This window comes from Salvia splendens, chromosome 10 (assembly GCF_004379255.2).
Source record: "Salvia splendens isolate huo1 chromosome 10, SspV2, whole genome shotgun sequence".
Lineage (NCBI taxonomy): Eukaryota > Viridiplantae > Streptophyta > Magnoliopsida > Lamiales > Lamiaceae > Salvia > Salvia splendens.
This window is the reverse complement of record NC_056041.1, coordinates 20,571,389-20,588,827: the sequence shown is the minus strand read 5'-3', so window position 1 is coordinate 20,588,827 and position 17,439 is coordinate 20,571,389. Positions and strand designations below refer to the sequence as shown.

The following is a 17,439-nucleotide window of genomic DNA, read 5'->3' as shown; positions in this document are numbered from 1 at the left end:
GCATGAATGTGAGTGTTATGCTCTTACCGAAGAGCAATGAGTAAAAAATTAATAAATGTTGGTTCGGGCTGCATCCAGCATGAATATGGATGCTTTTATTAAGTTTCAGCAGTCATCGACTTTTCTCTTTTGACTGCAATTTTTTTTTTATAATGTTCCATTATCCAAAAATATTCATAATCATAACAAAATCTACTGTTTCTAAAAATTAAGGAAACTTCATTAATTGCAGACATATTATTTTGATTTTTGAATATGCAAAAAGACAGTGCTCAGTAATTTGTTCGAAATCTGAATGAGAGCAGTAGTAGTACATTCCGCCTAAACAGTTGTACTAAAAATTTATTGTTTCACGAAAAAGGCTCCTCTAATTTCGTGTGTATTGTAGTCCCCACTTCCCTCACACCAAACTCTCCCCATTTTAGAGAGAGAAACAAAACAAAACCCCTCAACAATTTTCCCTCTCTAACCATAGGGCTTTCTGCTGCCCAATCCAATTCTCCATTTTCTCAATTCAGCTTCGATTTTGTTATTTTTGGGGATTTTTTTCTTCCTTCTGAGATCGGGGGATGGAGTATGTGGGCAGACAGGTGAAGAAGAAGTTCAAAGGGCACGGCACGTTTTTGGGTTTGGTAAAGGCGTACGACGCGGAGACTGGTTTTTTGAAGATCGTGTACGACGACGGAGATTCCGAGGAATTGGAATTGACTGAAGTCTCTTCGCTGTTGATGCCCGCTGAGCCTCCGCCGCCGCAGCCGTCGGGATCGAGACCGGGGCGAAAGCCGAAGAAGCGACGCCGCATTGGCGTTTCAGGTAACGATGTTGAGAATTCAGCTGATGGGGCGATTTCTGACGGTTTGGAAGGTAGAGATGGGGAGTCTGGGGAGTTTGACTTGAATTTGACTGAGAGAATAGATTTGAATGATGATGGGGTTGATTGTTTGTGTGATGCTGGTCATGCGAATGGTGGAGGGAGCAAGCTGCATGGCTTAGATTTGAATGAGTTGGTGAATCTAGAGCTGAATAAGGAAATTGTTGAAGATGGCTCCCAAGAGAGAAAGAAAATGATTGACTTGAATCTGGATGTAAATGAGGGTTTTGAGAAATTGAGTGACGAGAGAGAAGGGCGATGCTTTGACTTGAATTTACAGCTAATGGAGGATGAGGTGAGGATTTTGGAAGGCTGTGATGCGAGAATTGGAGAAGGAGACAACAGTTGTTCTAGAGAAAATGAGAAAATGGAGGAAGGGTTGATGGTGGAGAATGATGCAGTTGAAGTGTTAGAGAATGTAAATGGAGATAAGGTGGATCATGCAGTTCACATAGAGAAGGAAGAAGATAGCCAATTGAAGAACCATGCCAGTGTGGTTGATAATAAGAATGTGGCTCCATTAAATGTGCAAGTCAAGAGAAGGGGTAGAAAGAAAAAAAATGTAGCAAATAACGTTACTGAATTGGCCACAAAATTGGATACTGAAACAGGGAATGTGAACTTAGAGTTGGAAAGAAGAGATGAAACCCCATTGAAAAATGTTAGTGGTTTAGCCAACCATGATAATGGAGTCTCTGAAACAGTATTGAGTGGGAGAAGAGGTAGGAAAAAAAGAGAGCTACCGAATAGTACCTTGACAACTCCCGAGACTGGATTGAGAAGGAGCAGCCGCAGAGCAAAAAGAACTGCTTTGTCTGATCTAGACCAAGTATTTAATGAAGCAGAGCTTGTTGGCATCAATCAGCAGTTGTCCTCTCCAGCCTTAAGTAATGTGTCTCAAGAAAGGGTTACGGTGGCAGCTCGTGGAAAATTTTCCAACGATGTAGCTCTTCCAGAAAAAGTGAAGCTGCCACCACCTTCTTGCGACATGGACTTAGTTGGAGTTTCACTGTTTGATTTGGTTTCTGTTTATACGTTTCTGAGGTCATTTAGTACTTTATTGTTTCTAAGCCCCTTCAAGCTGAACGATTTTGTAGCCTCTGTTAAATGTAGTGATTCATCATCATTGTTCGACTTTATTCATGTTTCTCTTCTAAAAACATTACAAAAACATTTGGAGACCCTGGCAACTGAAGGCTTTGATTCTGCATCGGAGTGTTTGAGGTAATGTTTCCACTCCTGCTAGAAATCAATCAATTTACATTTGAATCCAGTTCGTTGTACTTATATTTTTCATATTGGAATATTATATAGGTCGCTTAACTGGGATTTTCTTGACTTGATTACATGGCCAATGTATGTGGTTGAGTACCTGTTATTGCACAGTCCTGGCCATATTCCTGGTTTAGATCTTTGTCAACTAAAGTTTTTTCAGAATGACTATTACAAACTGCCGATTTCAGCAAAGGTTAAGATCCTGCAGCATCTTTGTGATGACGTAATTGAAACAGAAGCCTTTAAGTTGGAGCTGAACAGAAGGATTCTGACAACAGATAGGCAAACAGATTTGGACCGAAAGATGAAACTTGAGAGCAGCAGAAAAAGAAAGACCACAGTCGATGTCGCGAGCACTTCCTGCATTACAGGAGAAGGGGATGGCGCTGAGGATCCTGCAGATTGGAACAGTGATGAATGCTGTCTGTGTAAGATGGATGGGGACTTGATATGCTGTGATGGCTGCCCTGCAGCATTCCATTCAAGATGTGTAGGGGTAGTCAGCAGCATGTTGCCTGAGGGTGATTGGTATTGCCCTGAATGTGTGATTGAAAGGGATAAGCCTTGGATGAAAGTGAGTAAATCAACTCGAGGGGCAGAACTGCTGGGGTTTGATCCCTATGGCCGACTGTACTATAGCAGCTGTGGTTACCTGTTTGTGTAAGTTCCATTTTAAGTTAGCTAAGAAATTGCATGAATTAATTTTCTACAAGTTAATATATACTACCTCTGTCCCGCATTAGGAGTCACATTTGCTTTTTTGCACTCCTTTTATAAAAATGATAATAAATAGTTAAAGTGGAGAAATAGTAAAGTAAGAGAGAGAATATCGTAGAGAAGAGTAGTAATTTTGCACTCCTAATGCGGGACAGAGGTAGTAATTTTTACCTGCATTATCCGTCTCTAAGTGTGGACCAAAAAATGCATATCTAAACAAATTGGCTTTTGTTCATATTCAATCCTAATAACTCTAAACTATTAAAAAACCTTATTCCATGTAAAGTTTTTTTTAGTGTTTATTTCATTGCTGGTTGCTGCATTGTTAATATTGTTATGAAAAGCTCTAAGGCACATGAGTTTGTATTTGAGCAATTAGTAGTAGGACGTCCAAAGAAATGCTTATCTCATTCTGCATAGACGTCGCTGTCATCTTGGAAACTTATCATGGACTAGAAATTGTGGCATGTGATATGCAATCATTTTACTAATAAATACGAGTGTCATGATTATGCTTCTTTAAGATTTAATCTTGAAGGGGCTGACTTTAAATTGAAAAATTCCTCAGTTGTTGCATATCAATCAACTCTGGGATTTACATAACATAACCAATATCATTTATCCCTCTAGTCTAGAAAATGCTCATAGTTTGATGCTGCTAATCTGATATAATAATTATTTCAATTCTTTTTCTTCCTATCTAATGTCAAGATTATATGAGGTTCCAAATATTTGTAGCTTATGCTTTCAAGTTTTATGTATTGTATGATTTGATTCTGCAGTCATGTATAAATTTGACTTAACTTCCCTGATTAACCGTGTGATTGGGAAGTCTTTTTTTATGAGGCAATAGAAAACCTCATGATAGTCTTGCTTCCCTTCTCCTCGTGTTGAATGTCATGAATTGGAGTACTTCTTCTGGAAGGAGTATTGCAAATAGCATTGCTGTATCTAAACATTTAAATTAGGCGTAAAACTTTAGTTGGCTCGGCATACATTTTTCCTGGAGCTTCAAGCCTTTTTTCTTACCCCATAGAATGTAGATTAGTTATAAAAGAAGCATTGACTAAGTGTTTATGCGGGTATGGGCATCATGCTGAGGGGTTTCAGTGTTTTGCCAGTCGGTCTCATCTGAACAAAAAACTTGTTTAATTACTTATGGTTCTCACTGGTGCTGTCCTTGCTATTCGGCTGTATCAATACGTTGAAACACCTGAATAAGTACTGTGTTTCATAACTAATATATTAGGGCAATATTCAAAGAAGTAACAGTGGAATCATTTTCAGGTGATGTCTAAGTCTTGTTTCATCCTTGAATACTAGTCAGGGTGTTCTTTTCACCTGTGACCTCAAGCCTTTGTTTTCATTTTGCCTCTCTCATGAATTCAATATACCTGATCAACTTTCTTATAATAGTGGTGATTGCTTGCAGTTCGATTAAAGGTCAATGTGACCTTGCAGAAGCTTTGTTCATGGGCTCTTGAGTGGTCTGTAGGGTTAATTCATTATTTTATTTGAACTTTCTTTTACTTTCCTTGGTCACATACATCTTTAAAAGTTTAACGTTATTTTTTTCGACTTATTAAATTATGGTTGTGGTTAGTCAGAGGTCTCACTGTCTCAATCACATAGGAATAAAGATTTGATTGTGATAAAAATATTGGGTCCGGTTCAATTTGAAGGTCTATTTACCATAAAAGTGCCAAGAATCTTTCACCGGTTCACTTCTAATTTGACTTGGCCATTTCATACTATCTCAAATTCAACCACATTGAACTTTAGTTGGACTTCTACTGCTAATTTTTGCTCAATAAACACCGTTTAAGAACAATACGTATAGATTCTGTTGGTGATAGCCAACCACTTCGGAAATTCCATATTGACTCCTTCAGTTTTATAGCTTTTCATTTTCTAAGTAACATATGATGTCATAAGCTTCCCAATGATATTGCCATTATATCTTTTCAATTAAGAAGGGCCTTTCGAACAAAATCAACACAAAGCTGTCTTGCTTTTTTTTTTCTGAGTGTTGGCGCATTCGAGTCCATCTTTTCGATTTTAGATAAAGGAAATTCCTGATCTGTGGATCTCTCTATATAGAAATAATAGAAGAAATGAGAAAAAAAATTACTCCTTAGATTATGTGTAGTGTAGTATTTTTGTTCTTTCATAGGATGAAAATTTCTGCAGCATATGTACAGTAGAAACCAAACAAACTACCGGTGTCATTTTAATCAGATCATCGTACTGTTAGTTCAATCTTTTTAGCTAAGGCTTAACCTAAAAGGTCCATAGCATGTTTCTTAATTTTAGTATTTGGTAGTTTGTTTCTTTTACTGGTTATGTAGCATCACGACCATCATTATTGATTATACATGTAACATCTTTGTATGTGTGCTTGAAGTTTATGGCTCTACAAAAAATTGCATCATAATTATTATTAATAATCATTTTTATCAATGTAGATGGAGTTTATATTGACTCACATGTTGCTTTGCAGGTTAGAGTCATGCAATGATGAATACGTGTTTTGTGCCTACAATAGAAATGACTTAATTACATTGATTGAAGCTCTAGAGTCGTCACCATTCATCTACGACAAATTGATTAATGCTATCTGCAAAAATTGGAATGTAAGTCGTGGAAGTTGTGGTGCCAAAAATGAATTGGACACTCGGTCTCGCTCTATTCAGTCAGTCTTTCCTGAAAAAGGCCAAATGCTTGATAGGCTTATAGTACCTTCAGAATCCATTATCAGGAATGGCAGTTCTAAAAAAAGATCAGATGAAAAGTCTATGGTGACTACTTATTCCAGTAATGAAGAAAATCTGAATTCTGAGCGTGTTACAGCAATGCTGGAGATTGGCAACCATGGACTGAAGATGGAAAATCATTTAGCAAGTTCCGAAGGATCAGCTGAAGTCTCTCAGACTTCAATGAAGATTGATAACCCAAAGGAAAGTGTGCTGGAGAGTACAAAAACTTGCTTTGATCCTTCAGATTGCTGTGATATTCCAGAGAAACTTATCAATGCTGGTGATCATGATATGGCATCTACTTCTTTAAACTTTGAAGAAGGGAAGAGTCTTCGTTCCAAAAGTTATAGCCTTAAACCCTATTTAATGAACTCTAACGTAGAAGTGGGTTATGGGACAAATTATGTGAATTGCTATGAGTTTGCTCGTACAGCTTCAGATTATTACGAAGAGTATTCTCGTAAATCATCAGATAAGACCTCTGGTGATGCCCCAAGATCTATTGAAGAAGTCTTAGCAGGACAACTGAAGATTGTATCAAATAGATTTATTGAATTTTCTTGGTCAAATATCCAAAATTCAAACATGACCTCAAGGAAAGAAAGGTGTGGATGGTGCGTCTATTGCAGGGTTCCTGGAGAAGAAAGGCACTGCTTATTTTCTATGAATGATAGTATTCCAGCAGTAGAGAAATTTTCCCATGAAGTTTTAGGAATCCCCTCACAAATGAATGTGAAGAACCATCTGATTAATATAATGTGCCACATTATATGCATGGAAGATCATCTGCAGGGTCTTCTGTTGGGCCCATGGTTAAATCCAGACTTTTCCATTCTTTGGCATGCCAGTGTTCGTGGAGCAACTGATATTGGTTTGTTGAAAAATTTTCTGCTCCAGGTATTTATAGCTTTCTGGATCCTGTTTCCATAAGCTCATATACCTTCTGAACCTGTATTATGATTTCATTGCTTAGATCAGTTTGTTGGTATTATTGGTTCTGTTAAAGGCTCTGGCCCTTTAAAAGGATAATCTAGTCTTAAAATAAAAGTAACTTACAGTAAAAAAAGAAGGAACGATTAGGCAAGTGTTTGATCAGCACTTGCAGAAGATCCGGGGAAACTCAAATTTGAATTTTGTCAAAGAAGGTGATAAGAGAACATGAGGCTGCTGAACTGGAAAATAGGTAAAGAATACAGAAAATAGAAAGAACATGAAACTAATGATTGAATAAAACTATTTAATTATAAGATATATTCTTCTCCAATGAGGTTACTCACTTACAATAAGCTAGCTACTTACTCTCAACTGAAATAAAACTCTTAACTTGATTCTAACTCTTAAAGATAAAACGTATCTCTAACAAACTACTAACTTGACTCCTCAAGTAGCAAACACCTAATTAATTAACAACTAAAAAGATAATGTAGGGACAGTACAAATGGACGGTCTCTATCAGTAACACAGCAGGAACCATTGTTGTTAAAAGCGCGCAGGGTGCACAAGGCATGGCTGTAATTTTTCTAGGTGGCTGGGGTGAGCGAGACCTAGGGGCGAGGCTGGGGCGTTGTGTAGATCTAACTTCTAAGAATACACATTTATACCTCTCAACCCTCCTTTATAGTTGATCATCCCAGCATCTCTCTCTCCGCCCTTCATTAACATGTCAAACCATGGCGACCTATACTCAGTCATTTATACCTCTGCACCTCCTTTTATAGTTGATCCTTTAATATCTCTCTCTCCTCGCCTCTAACCGGTTGACAACACCGGTGTCATTAACGAGTGCTTTACTCCCTTTACGCCATTAATGTGTCGAACCATGGGGACCCTATGTATATACCCCTGCACCCTCATTAATTTGTGCTATACTCATTTATACCCCTGTACCCTACATAAACAAAAATTCAGACTATCAACACAAATTGTTGTTTCTTCTTCAAATCCATTAGGAAGCCATGATTTGTGTAGGTGGGGTGGGGTGTGGAGGGGGGGCAGCTGGAGTAGGAATCGTCCATAGATAGCCAGAGGACATTGGAACGAAATGCTGCTGCAGCAGGTGCAGGTGGGTGTAGTTGTAACGGCCAGTGGTGTTGCAATAGCAAGTAGGGTGGGGATGATGGCAGAGAAATGGAGGCGGAACATCAGGGCTGGATAAAAGCAGGGTAGGGTGCGACAGGAAACAAAAGTTTCCATTGTTACCAAACTTGGACGATCCCCTGGCTGCAAGACTACCCTAGGGGCAATGGCCTTACCGGGTGAAAGGTTGTCCGTTGGATCGACTTGTGATGGACTGGGTATGGCAAGGATAGAAAGCTACATAGTTATCTCGAACTTCATGTTGATCGAAGCATGTTTACCTAGTCGTCATTGTGCTTGCTGCCGGTACAAAAGCCGCCTTCTCTAAACCCGCTAAACGAGCATAATTGTTTTGTATGTTCACCATTGTTCACAGTACCAAGCACCAATTGATTGAGAAGATGCGGTTGTTGAACTGGAAAATAGATAGAGAAGGCACAAAAGAGAAAGAACAGGAAACAAACGATTGAATAAAGTAGTAAGTAAAAGATAAATTCTCCTACGAAGTGGCCGGTCCTCCGAGAAGGCCATATCAAATTATCAATATACTGAAATCAAACTTTATTTCTTAACAGTTAAAATGTAGGAACATAAGCCTTATTTATAATAAGCTACTAACATATTCTCCAACTGTAATAAAACTCGTAACTTGACACTAACTCTAAAAGGTATAACCTATCTCTTCATGTTAATCACGAACTACTTTGAAAACCTTTCACAACTCTCGACCTGTAGGGTAATACCTCAAAAATATTAGGGGCTTAGCAGTAGAATTCATTGGCATGTATGATGAATTGATGATCATATGGTAATGTTACGAGGGTTAAACTAACATGATTAGTCGTTGAGGTATATGTGTATCAGTGTATGTACTTACTTTCATGTTTGTAGCCTTTTGTGTAATTGTTCTTTATCTTTAAATTTGGAATCCTAACAACCTTCATTAAAATGTAAATATCATATGAGGAAATAAATTGTCATTTTGTTTGTGGTTTTAGTCATCTTATCTTGTAAGCTGATTTTTCTTTTCTTCCAATCGTTGATGTTCCATTTCCAAATTTCAACTTTTGGCTCCAGCTAGCGTCAAATTTACATCATCTAGCACTATCTGCTGACTGGAGAAAGCATGTCGATTCTGTTGCTACGGTTGGCTCTGCCACTCATATTGTCAGCACATCTGCACGAGCATCGGCAAAACATGGAATTAGCAGGAAAAGAGCCAAGTCTTCTGATGTGGGCGGACCATCTTCGAATGCTGCAACTGGTCTGAGCTTATTCTGGTGGAGGGGTGGAAGGGGCTCACGCACACTATTCAGTTGGAAGGTTTTGCCTCACTCTTTGGCTTCCAAAGCTGCCCGACAAGGTTAATAGTTTTGTTTATTGGCCCTCACTTCAATTTGTGATCTGTCAAATAAGTAATTGACCGAACATTTCTGTGTGGACCTGTTTCAGGTGGACGTAAGAAGATACCTGGTATACTGTATCCTGAGAGTGGAGATTATGCCAAGAGAACTAAATATGATTCCTGGAGAGCTTCTGTTGAGACCTCTAGAAGTGTGGAACAGCTTGCTCTGCAGGCATGTTTATTTCACTTAATTCCTAATGCTATCTAACAGCTCGCCTTTCTATAAATTTATTTTGTTACCCTATAAAGTTTCTTCTGGAGTTTGGCCATATTGTGTATAATATCAATCTGCAGATGGAAACTACAGATTTGGAACTATGTCCCTCTATAAACGCATCTAATGGTGTTAATAACTAATCTTTCAATGGTGAAATAGTAGGGGTATACTTGTTCTGTTGTAATATTTTGTTACTACAAACTGAGAGAGAATGAATATTTTCATGTTTGCAGGTTAGGGAGCTGGATGCTAATATTCGATGGGATGACATTGGAAATAATAAGCTTTTTTCCAAGATAGAAATGGACTCTAAAAAACCTGCCAGATCATTTAAGAAGGTTATAATTCGTAGGAAGTGTTCTGAGGGAGCTGTGGTCAGGTACCTTCTGGACTTCGGCAAAAGAAGGTTCATTCCTGATGTTGTTGTCAAACATGGGTCCAAGCTTGAAGATTCCTCGAATGAGAAGAAAAGATATTGGCTTGAAGAGTCCCATGTTCCATTGCACCTCTTGAAAGCTTTTGAAGAGAAAAGAATCGCTCGCAAGTCCAATACTATGAAGTCTGGAAAACTTAGTGAGAGTAGTAGAGAAATGAAGAAGCCCTTAAAGGAAAAAGGATTTTCATATCTTTTCTCAAGAGCTGAAAGAGTGGATTATTATCAGTGTGCTCATTGTGAAAAAGATGTCCTAATCAGGTATTATACATTGACATTTTTGTTATATTCTTTTGAAGCACGAAAATCTTTCTCATCGAAATGACTTCCCTGAGCTTACTTAATGAACTCCTTTTCTGAGTAGTTGATTATAAATCAGTGTCCTGTCTGAGGGAAAAATATGTACACTCAAATTTGATGGGTAGATGATTATATTTTCTGCTGGACACCCAACTATATGTGGGCATCTTCTGCTCACTAAAAAAATGCCTTTTTCAAAGGATTTTTCTTTTTCTATTTTGGCTGTGTTTGATATGCAAGGTCACTGATCCGGTATCTTGTGCTGATATACAGGGAAGCAGTGAGCTGCCAGCATTGCAAAGGTACACTCAGTTTGCATAATTAATTATTTTTTGAGTTATTATATTTTTCCTTTTTTCGTTGTGAGACTCTCACTACCCTAACAATTACTGCTGCATTGTCCTTTTAGATTTAGGTTTATATTTTATTGAGTTTTACTTGAGGTTTGTATTGGTAATAGTGGATGGGCAGCTAAAGGATTTATTAATATTTTCTTCTAGTTGTCTCTTATCCTTTTGGCATGGATTATAACGACAGTTTGTTGCTTAACTAAATTTCAGGCTTTTTCCATAAACGACACGTTCGGAAATCTGCTGGATATATCACTACTCAATGTAAATATACTTGCCATAAATGCCAGGATCTAAAGGTTGTGAAAGTTGATACAAGGAAGGGGAAACCTGAATCCACAAAACTTAAGAATGCCTCAAAAAGTGTAAAACTGTTACGCTCAGGGAGAGGGAGAAAAAGGCGGAAGGGAAAGCTACTAGTGAATTCTATTAACAAAAAAGGCGTTTCTGTCGCTCCCTTACGTCGTTCAGCTAGGAATGCTGAACGTATTGCAAAAATTCCAATGCAGAACAGTAAGTTGAAAAAAAGAAAAAGGGGAAGAAAGCCGAAATCAGAGAAGTATAAGTCTACGAAGCCCAAGGCTATTAGTTGCAAGAAGCAGAGAACGGCTGTTACGAGCAGTTATTGGTTGAATGGTCTACGACTTTCAAGAAAGCCAGGTGACGAAAGACATCTCAGGAATAGGAAGCTTCTTGTCCTTTCAGGTGAGGTGGATTGCATCCTCAATAAGACTAAATGCAGCCTCTGCCATGAAGTGGAACATAATTCTGAACTGAATTATGTGGGTTGTGAAATTTGTGGAGGTAATTTTTAGATTTTATTCATCCGCGCTTCAGTTACACCCACACCCACTAATTGTCTGCCTACCTAAGCTCTTCTCTAAGTAGCTCTCCACTCCTTTTGGCTGTTATGTGACTCTTTTGTGCAGTAGTGTCCGTTAATTAATGCTCCCACCGTCCATAAATATTTGTCTCATTTTGATTTGGCACAAGTCTTAAAAATGCAAATGAGAGTGGGTGTAAAAAGTTAGTGGAATGTATGTCCTACTTTTATATACTAGTTTTACAATGAAATGTGAGTGTAATGACTAATGAGTTAGTGGAATGTGAAGTCCATTTACCAAAATAGTAAGAGTGAAATGAGACATTTGATGGTGGACATCCCAAAATGGCAATATGTGGCGGATGAAGGGAGTATCTTGTTGTGCAATATTTTATCTCGATAGATAAAATATGAAAATCTTGTCAGTTGATTTGGCATTGGTTTCCTTTTGATTGAAGTTGCTTCATTGAGCTTATTTCTTTTACTTCTTGGGCAATTCTGCAGATTGGTTTCATGGAGATGCTCTGGATCTTGGAGCTGAAAAAATTGAAAACCTTATTGGTTTTAGGTGCCACATGTGTCTCAATAAGCCACCTCCTTTTGGCTCTTGTCATAGTCTAGGTGAAAACAGAAAGCCCGATTTTTTTTCAGAAAATAATGCCAAAACTGAATGCAATGAGGGAGGTCCTTATTGTTTGTCCAACCCAGAGGATGGATTGTCCTATCAAAAGTCACATTTAGATGATAAATCCATCGATACACTTGCAACTGTTAATATGGAGCAGCAGTTGCAAGGATCTGTGCCTGAGTCAGACCTGAATGATAAAGACTTAGAGATGGCTGAGAAGACCTTTTTAGGGAAGGATCCTACTGAACTTGGTGGAGACAGAGATGTGTTGAATACTCTTGAAACTGAATCTGTTTTCCCAAACTCTGACATTGTCAAGGAAGCTGAATGTGAATCCGTACAGCCTGACCTTGTGGAGAATGGTATTGCCAACAATGATCATTCTGATATCTGTACCAGATAGAGCTCATTCTGACACAGCTAGAGTTGTATTCAGAAACCAATTTTTGATGTCGGTCACTTGGGTAATATGCTGTTTGCGGGGAGAGCAAAACTTAGATTAGATGTGTTCATAGTTTACCCTTCACAAGGCATTGATTGCTCTAGTATTAAAGATGTTAAAATCTTTTATGGAACTTGAGATATTAGCTGAAATTCAAAAAATTATCGAGATGATTTTCTTGAAATTGGAGCAAATATAATCACATCAGCTAATTTTCTCTTCTATATTGATATGTTTCCATCCCATAGTTTTCCATCACATTGGAATTCAATCTAGTGTGAAAGGTAGTGTCTCTCTTTATGTGTGTGTATATAAATGTGTATGCCAGAAAAAAACATTTGACATTTTAGAGCTCTTGCGATTAACTTGAACTTTGCCATAATGTGATGGTGTTTTAATGTTTTTTCCATTTTTACTGGTCAAGAATGACCTGTGAAAATTATCAGGCCAGTATACAAATAAACTGCTGGCTTGACGATTAAGCTTTATCTCCGAGTTGAGTGGTGTTAGTTTGATGACACCGCAGCTACAAAGCAGTACCGTCCAACATGTAACTGAAGCAAGTTGAAGACATTGATGAAAATTCGAATGTACAGATTAATGCTGGAGCATATATGCAGTTGATTAATGCTGAACAGTCATCTTGCCCTTTATAGAGGTTTGCTGTTCTTTCCTATTTAATCTGATTTCCTTTATTACCTATCATGGCATTGATGATGCTTTAAAAGGTTTTTGCCTCCGCAAGATTGACAAATAAATCTGGGAACAAATCATAAATTAGCGAAAATGTCTTAAGTGTCTTAGCGGATAAGATCAGAGATTATGGATATTCTGAGAATTTTATTTAATGTCACAAAAGTAAGTGGAGAACGATTGTGATGGAAATCGTCTAATTAGTAGTTTGATGCATAAATGGGTAATCTTCTCCATGTGAAACTGTCTATTTTAGATAATAGAGAGACATTTAAGCTAAACTTAAGGCCCCCTGATATTTCTGTTGTAACATACATATACTATCTTTTTTGTCTAAATGACAACAAAGTTAGTGAAGTGCAGTGATCATTGGTCTGCTTTTAAAATCTTGATATACTCCTTTTAAATAAGGGGTTTGAATCCTCTTTACTTCTTTCCATGATCCATCCTTAAGCTATGAAAATTCCTTTTCTTTAGAGTTCTTATTGTGTCCTTTTTACTTGTGAAAATTATTGACAATTTATTTTCTGCCACTGCCCAATAATTATGCCCTTCTAACTTTAAAATGCAAATCTTATAAATATCTTGAAACTGTAATTGTAATCAATTGCTTCATGTTCTAAATTAAAAGGAAAATTAAAGTCTATAAATTACAGGGACTTACTCTTAAAATAATCCTTCCCTTTATCACTTCATGGACAATTTTTCTTTTTGAAATAAACATCTCTTTATGAAAAATTTCTTTTAAAGTTTCAACCTCTGCTGCCATCGATCAGATTATACTGTTCTATTTTGAATTTTAATGTCTTATAATTATTACAGTAATATATATTTTTAGTAAACTAATAAATAATTTTCCATTAAAAAAGAAAGATGAAAATGAATTTTTTTACATTTATGGTATGCATACTCGTTTTTTACATGTATGTTTGTTTAAGGTTTTGCGTCAGGCCCACAGTTCTCTTGATCCTGGTTATCTTCATTGAGCGCTTGCCGCCATACATTTACTGGTACATCTTTTGTTGGCGCTACGCGTGTAACAGAGTGAGTGTGCTACACTCAGATGTACATGGTATGTATTTTAACCCCATCTTGAACTTGAGCTAAATAATCATGTCATGTCCCATCCTGATGTAAATGGATGCCTCTGATAAAAAAATGTAAGAGGGCGACTCAAGTTATTAGGGAAATTTTCTTGATAGTGAGCTAGTTAATAATGAAAGATGTTGTTACAAGCTACTAGATTGAAATTGGATTCAAATATACATTAAAGAAACATATTCGAAGTCCAATTAACAATAACCAGCAACGTAAAACCATCCATTGTTTTTTTTTATTATCACACATCGCTTTTGTTTTGTGTTATATAAACATTGGAAAGTATTTTTTCACTTTTAAGTGGTTAGTAGTTTATATTGCTAATCTTTGTTGCTCGCCTTTGTGATTTAATGTTGACTTCAAACTGCAGAGTCTTAGCTTGATGTCAACGCACTGTGTAACCCCCCTCCCTGCTCTTCTCTGTGATGGCGACTTCAATTATGCTTTGGATCAGGCAAGTTAAACTCTTAAATGAGATGCTGTGGTGGATAAGTTTGTTATGTTTTTTTATTCTGTCCCCTTTACCCTTTTTGAACTACTCCCTCCGTTTCATAGTAGTGGAGTCATTTTTCCATTTTGGTACCTTCCATAGTAGTGGAGTCATTTTCCTTTTTAGTAAAAGTCAACACATTTCTTCTCACTTACTTTACTCTCTCGTACTTTATTCTCTCTTTATCTTTCTACCTTTTTCATTTCCTACTTTATTCTTCCTTTACATAACCCACTTAACTCAATTTTCCTTAATCTTCGTATCGAAAAGAAATGCCTTCACTACTATGGAACGGAGGGAGTACTGATTTATATAAAAGGGAGGTACTTCATTGTGCTGTAAGATATATATGTACCCACAGCAGATTCGAATTTTATGCATTTGTTGTTTTATGCTAGGCAATGGAATTTTTACAAACACTCAGTGGTTTATGACTCCTTGTGAAATGCATCAAAATGAGATGAATAGGCATTACATTCGCTCAACTTTCTGCAGAGTTTATAATGTCTACTAGTGAAATTGTTCGTACTTTGCAGTAAAATGCAAGGTAGCTACTCTTGCAGGACAGATCCGATTTTGCACCCTCTTAGCTTTGTTGCTACAGCAGAAGCATCGCGCTAGCAAGAAGTTATGGGACCACCACCCTCACTCTACTCTATGCTTTAAGCGCATCATTATAAATGGATTTTCAGATTAAAGAGAGACAATTATGTCATGATTCCTTCCATATTGCAATTTAGATAATGATTTAAATGATTGCAAGCATGTCCATGCTGAACAAGTTGATCAGGTTGAGATTGAGCGTGTTACCCTACACAGATTCATTGATTTTGCATAGCAATCAGACCTGCCATTTTTTAATTGAAAAACGTGAGAAGTTGTGTGATACCAATGGGTTGATTAGTACATTTTTTAATTGAGGAGGATTAGTTGTAGAGAAAAGGCGTAAAGCCCCCTATCATATATCCTGATGCGTCCATTTCTCATAAAGTTTGTTGGTTTTGTTTGGCTAGGTTGAAAAGGATGGGAACACCCTCTTTTCTCATGGTTTCCTCTGTTTGGTTGGATTGTTATGTTTTCTGCTCAACCCGGGCTCAACTCTGCAATCCCACTGTGAGGTAAAATACTTCCCAATCTTCAGTGCTCTATTCGGTCATAGTCGTCGTTCTCAAAAATCATCCAGATGCAGTACCGGCGACACAAGGTGTGTCCACTACATCTGATTCATTGTAGCAGATCTATGGATTTGGAGGGCTTAACAACCCGCGTCGATGGGTTCTCTCTAAAATTGCGAGAGCTATTTGGCACCACCACCACCACTACCACTGATGCTCATATTCATTCTGCTTTCTACAACTTATGGATAATGTGTTCATTTTGACTCGAAATTGAATCTAGATGCAAAATAAGTATAGGAAATAAAAAAGTTTTTGCACTCCCTGTCCAATAAATCATTGTAATTAATAACAAACGGATGAGTGTTTCCAAATTCATGGTAGCTTTTCTCTGTTTTTCGGTTGCCATTACTGTCACATCCGTCGGCCCGTGTCTCGGCCTGTCTCGGTGTTGCATATTTCACCTTAATCTCGCGACTGTCCATCTCACGCCCACCCCTGCGACTAAGCTTGTCTGGCTTCTCCTACCTTTGCTAACTGCCGTCGTGGATGTGGATGGTGTCGATAATTTGTTCTTAGGGTTGGGAAAATTTGGTTTTTGCATTCGGGGTTGGGGAATTTTTGGGGTGTGGAATCTGTGGATGGTGCCGACGATTTATTGTTGTTAATTTAAGATCATCATTTCAATTTGCCTAAATATAAGTTCTTATTCAATTTTCAATATTAAATAAATGAAAATAAACTTTTTATAATAAGTATAGTGGTTATCGACACATGTCAACCAAGCAATATATCATATTTATGCAATCCCACCTCCTTCATATTTGATAATATCTAGAATATTTGAAAAGAACAATTAAGTGAAGACAATATTTTTTTTATCAATTTTACATGTAATCTTGATGAAGTTTAATCGAAATGGTGAAACGCAAAAATAAAATTAATTGAGTGTGATATTTTGGTCACACGTACATAATTAAGATTAATCAATTTTAATTCTTTTCAATTTTTGCGAGATAAATATAATTATGTTTTATCAATCCAACATCTTATATTGGATATAAAAAACAACTAAAATTATCTTGGACTTAATCTTGTAAACCAAATAAAAATATAAAATCCATAATAATTAGTCCTAGACAAGGTTCATCTTACTCCATCCTATATTGTATTTCACTGCTATTTAGGCCATCCACAACGCTGTCACTATACCGTCCTTAACCGTCCCTTAAATTACTATTCGCGGGCCCCACTGTACTTTTTTACCCCATCATTTAACTAAGGGACGGAACCTGCAACCCTCCGTCCCTTAAATTACTATTCATTCAATTTTATTTTTTATTTTTATTTCCAACCAAATTCAATTAAAAAAACACACTTAATTAAAAGTAAAATAAAATTACAACATAAAATTTGAAAAAAATTAAAAAAACATAATTAAAAATCCTAAAAAATTAAAAATACATAATTTAATTTCCTCCGCCAAAGTTTGCCCAAATGTGCTCCATTAGATCCTCTTGGAGTTGGGCGTGGGCGGAAGAGTCACGTGTCCTTGCCCGAATAGACAACCGTTCTTGTATAGACGGATGCACTCCACTTCGAGGCGGACTACTTGCGGTTAAGCTTCCGGGGGCTTCAGGGTCGAACCAATTTCCCGCCTCGGGTCCTTCGTCTTGGACAATCTTGTTGTGCAAGATTATGCACGTATACATGATGTCGACCATGCTCTCCATGAACCACGTACGAGCCT

At 37.3% G+C, this 17,439-nt stretch overlaps 1 protein-coding gene across 4 annotated transcripts; it reads left to right on the top strand.

Moving 5' to 3' along the window:
* The first annotated feature begins 400 nt into the window (after positions 1-400).
* On the top strand, positions 401-16,085 carry LOC121752275 (DDT domain-containing protein PTM-like). 4 transcript variants are annotated; one of them, XM_042147258.1, is made up of 11 exons: positions 401-2,095; positions 2,186-2,806; positions 5,364-6,516; positions 8,773-9,058; positions 9,148-9,272; positions 9,551-10,011; positions 10,324-10,352; positions 10,611-11,204; positions 11,728-12,951; positions 13,925-14,058; positions 14,455-16,085. In XM_042147258.1, the coding sequence occupies exons 1-9, from the start codon at positions 570-572 to the stop codon at positions 12,252-12,254; spliced, it is 5,322 nt and encodes a 1,773-aa protein (XP_042003192.1). In that variant the 5' UTR covers positions 401-569; the 3' UTR covers positions 12,255-12,951; positions 13,925-14,058; positions 14,455-16,085. The 4 variants fall into 4 exon arrangements, with proteins under 4 accessions (XP_042003192.1, XP_042003194.1, XP_042003193.1 ...); XM_042147260.1 differs by having other exon boundaries at positions 11,728-14,058; positions 14,455-15,692; positions 15,764-16,085; XM_042147259.1 differs by having other exon boundaries at positions 11,728-14,058; positions 14,455-15,692; positions 15,758-16,085.
* Positions 16,086-17,439: the final 1,354 nt, after the last annotated feature.

Coding starts and splice junctions, on each gene's coding strand:
- LOC121752275 (XM_042147258.1), top strand. CDS start 570: ATGGAGTATGTGGGCAGACAGGTGAAGAAGAAGTTCAAAGGGCACGGC. Junction 10,012..10,323: donor GAAAAAGATGTCCTAATCAG/GTATTATACATT, acceptor GCTGATATACAG/GGAAGCAGTGAGCTGCCAGC. Junction 11,205..11,727: donor GGGTTGTGAAATTTGTGGAG/GTAATTTTTAGA, acceptor GCAATTCTGCAG/ATTGGTTTCATGGAGATGCT.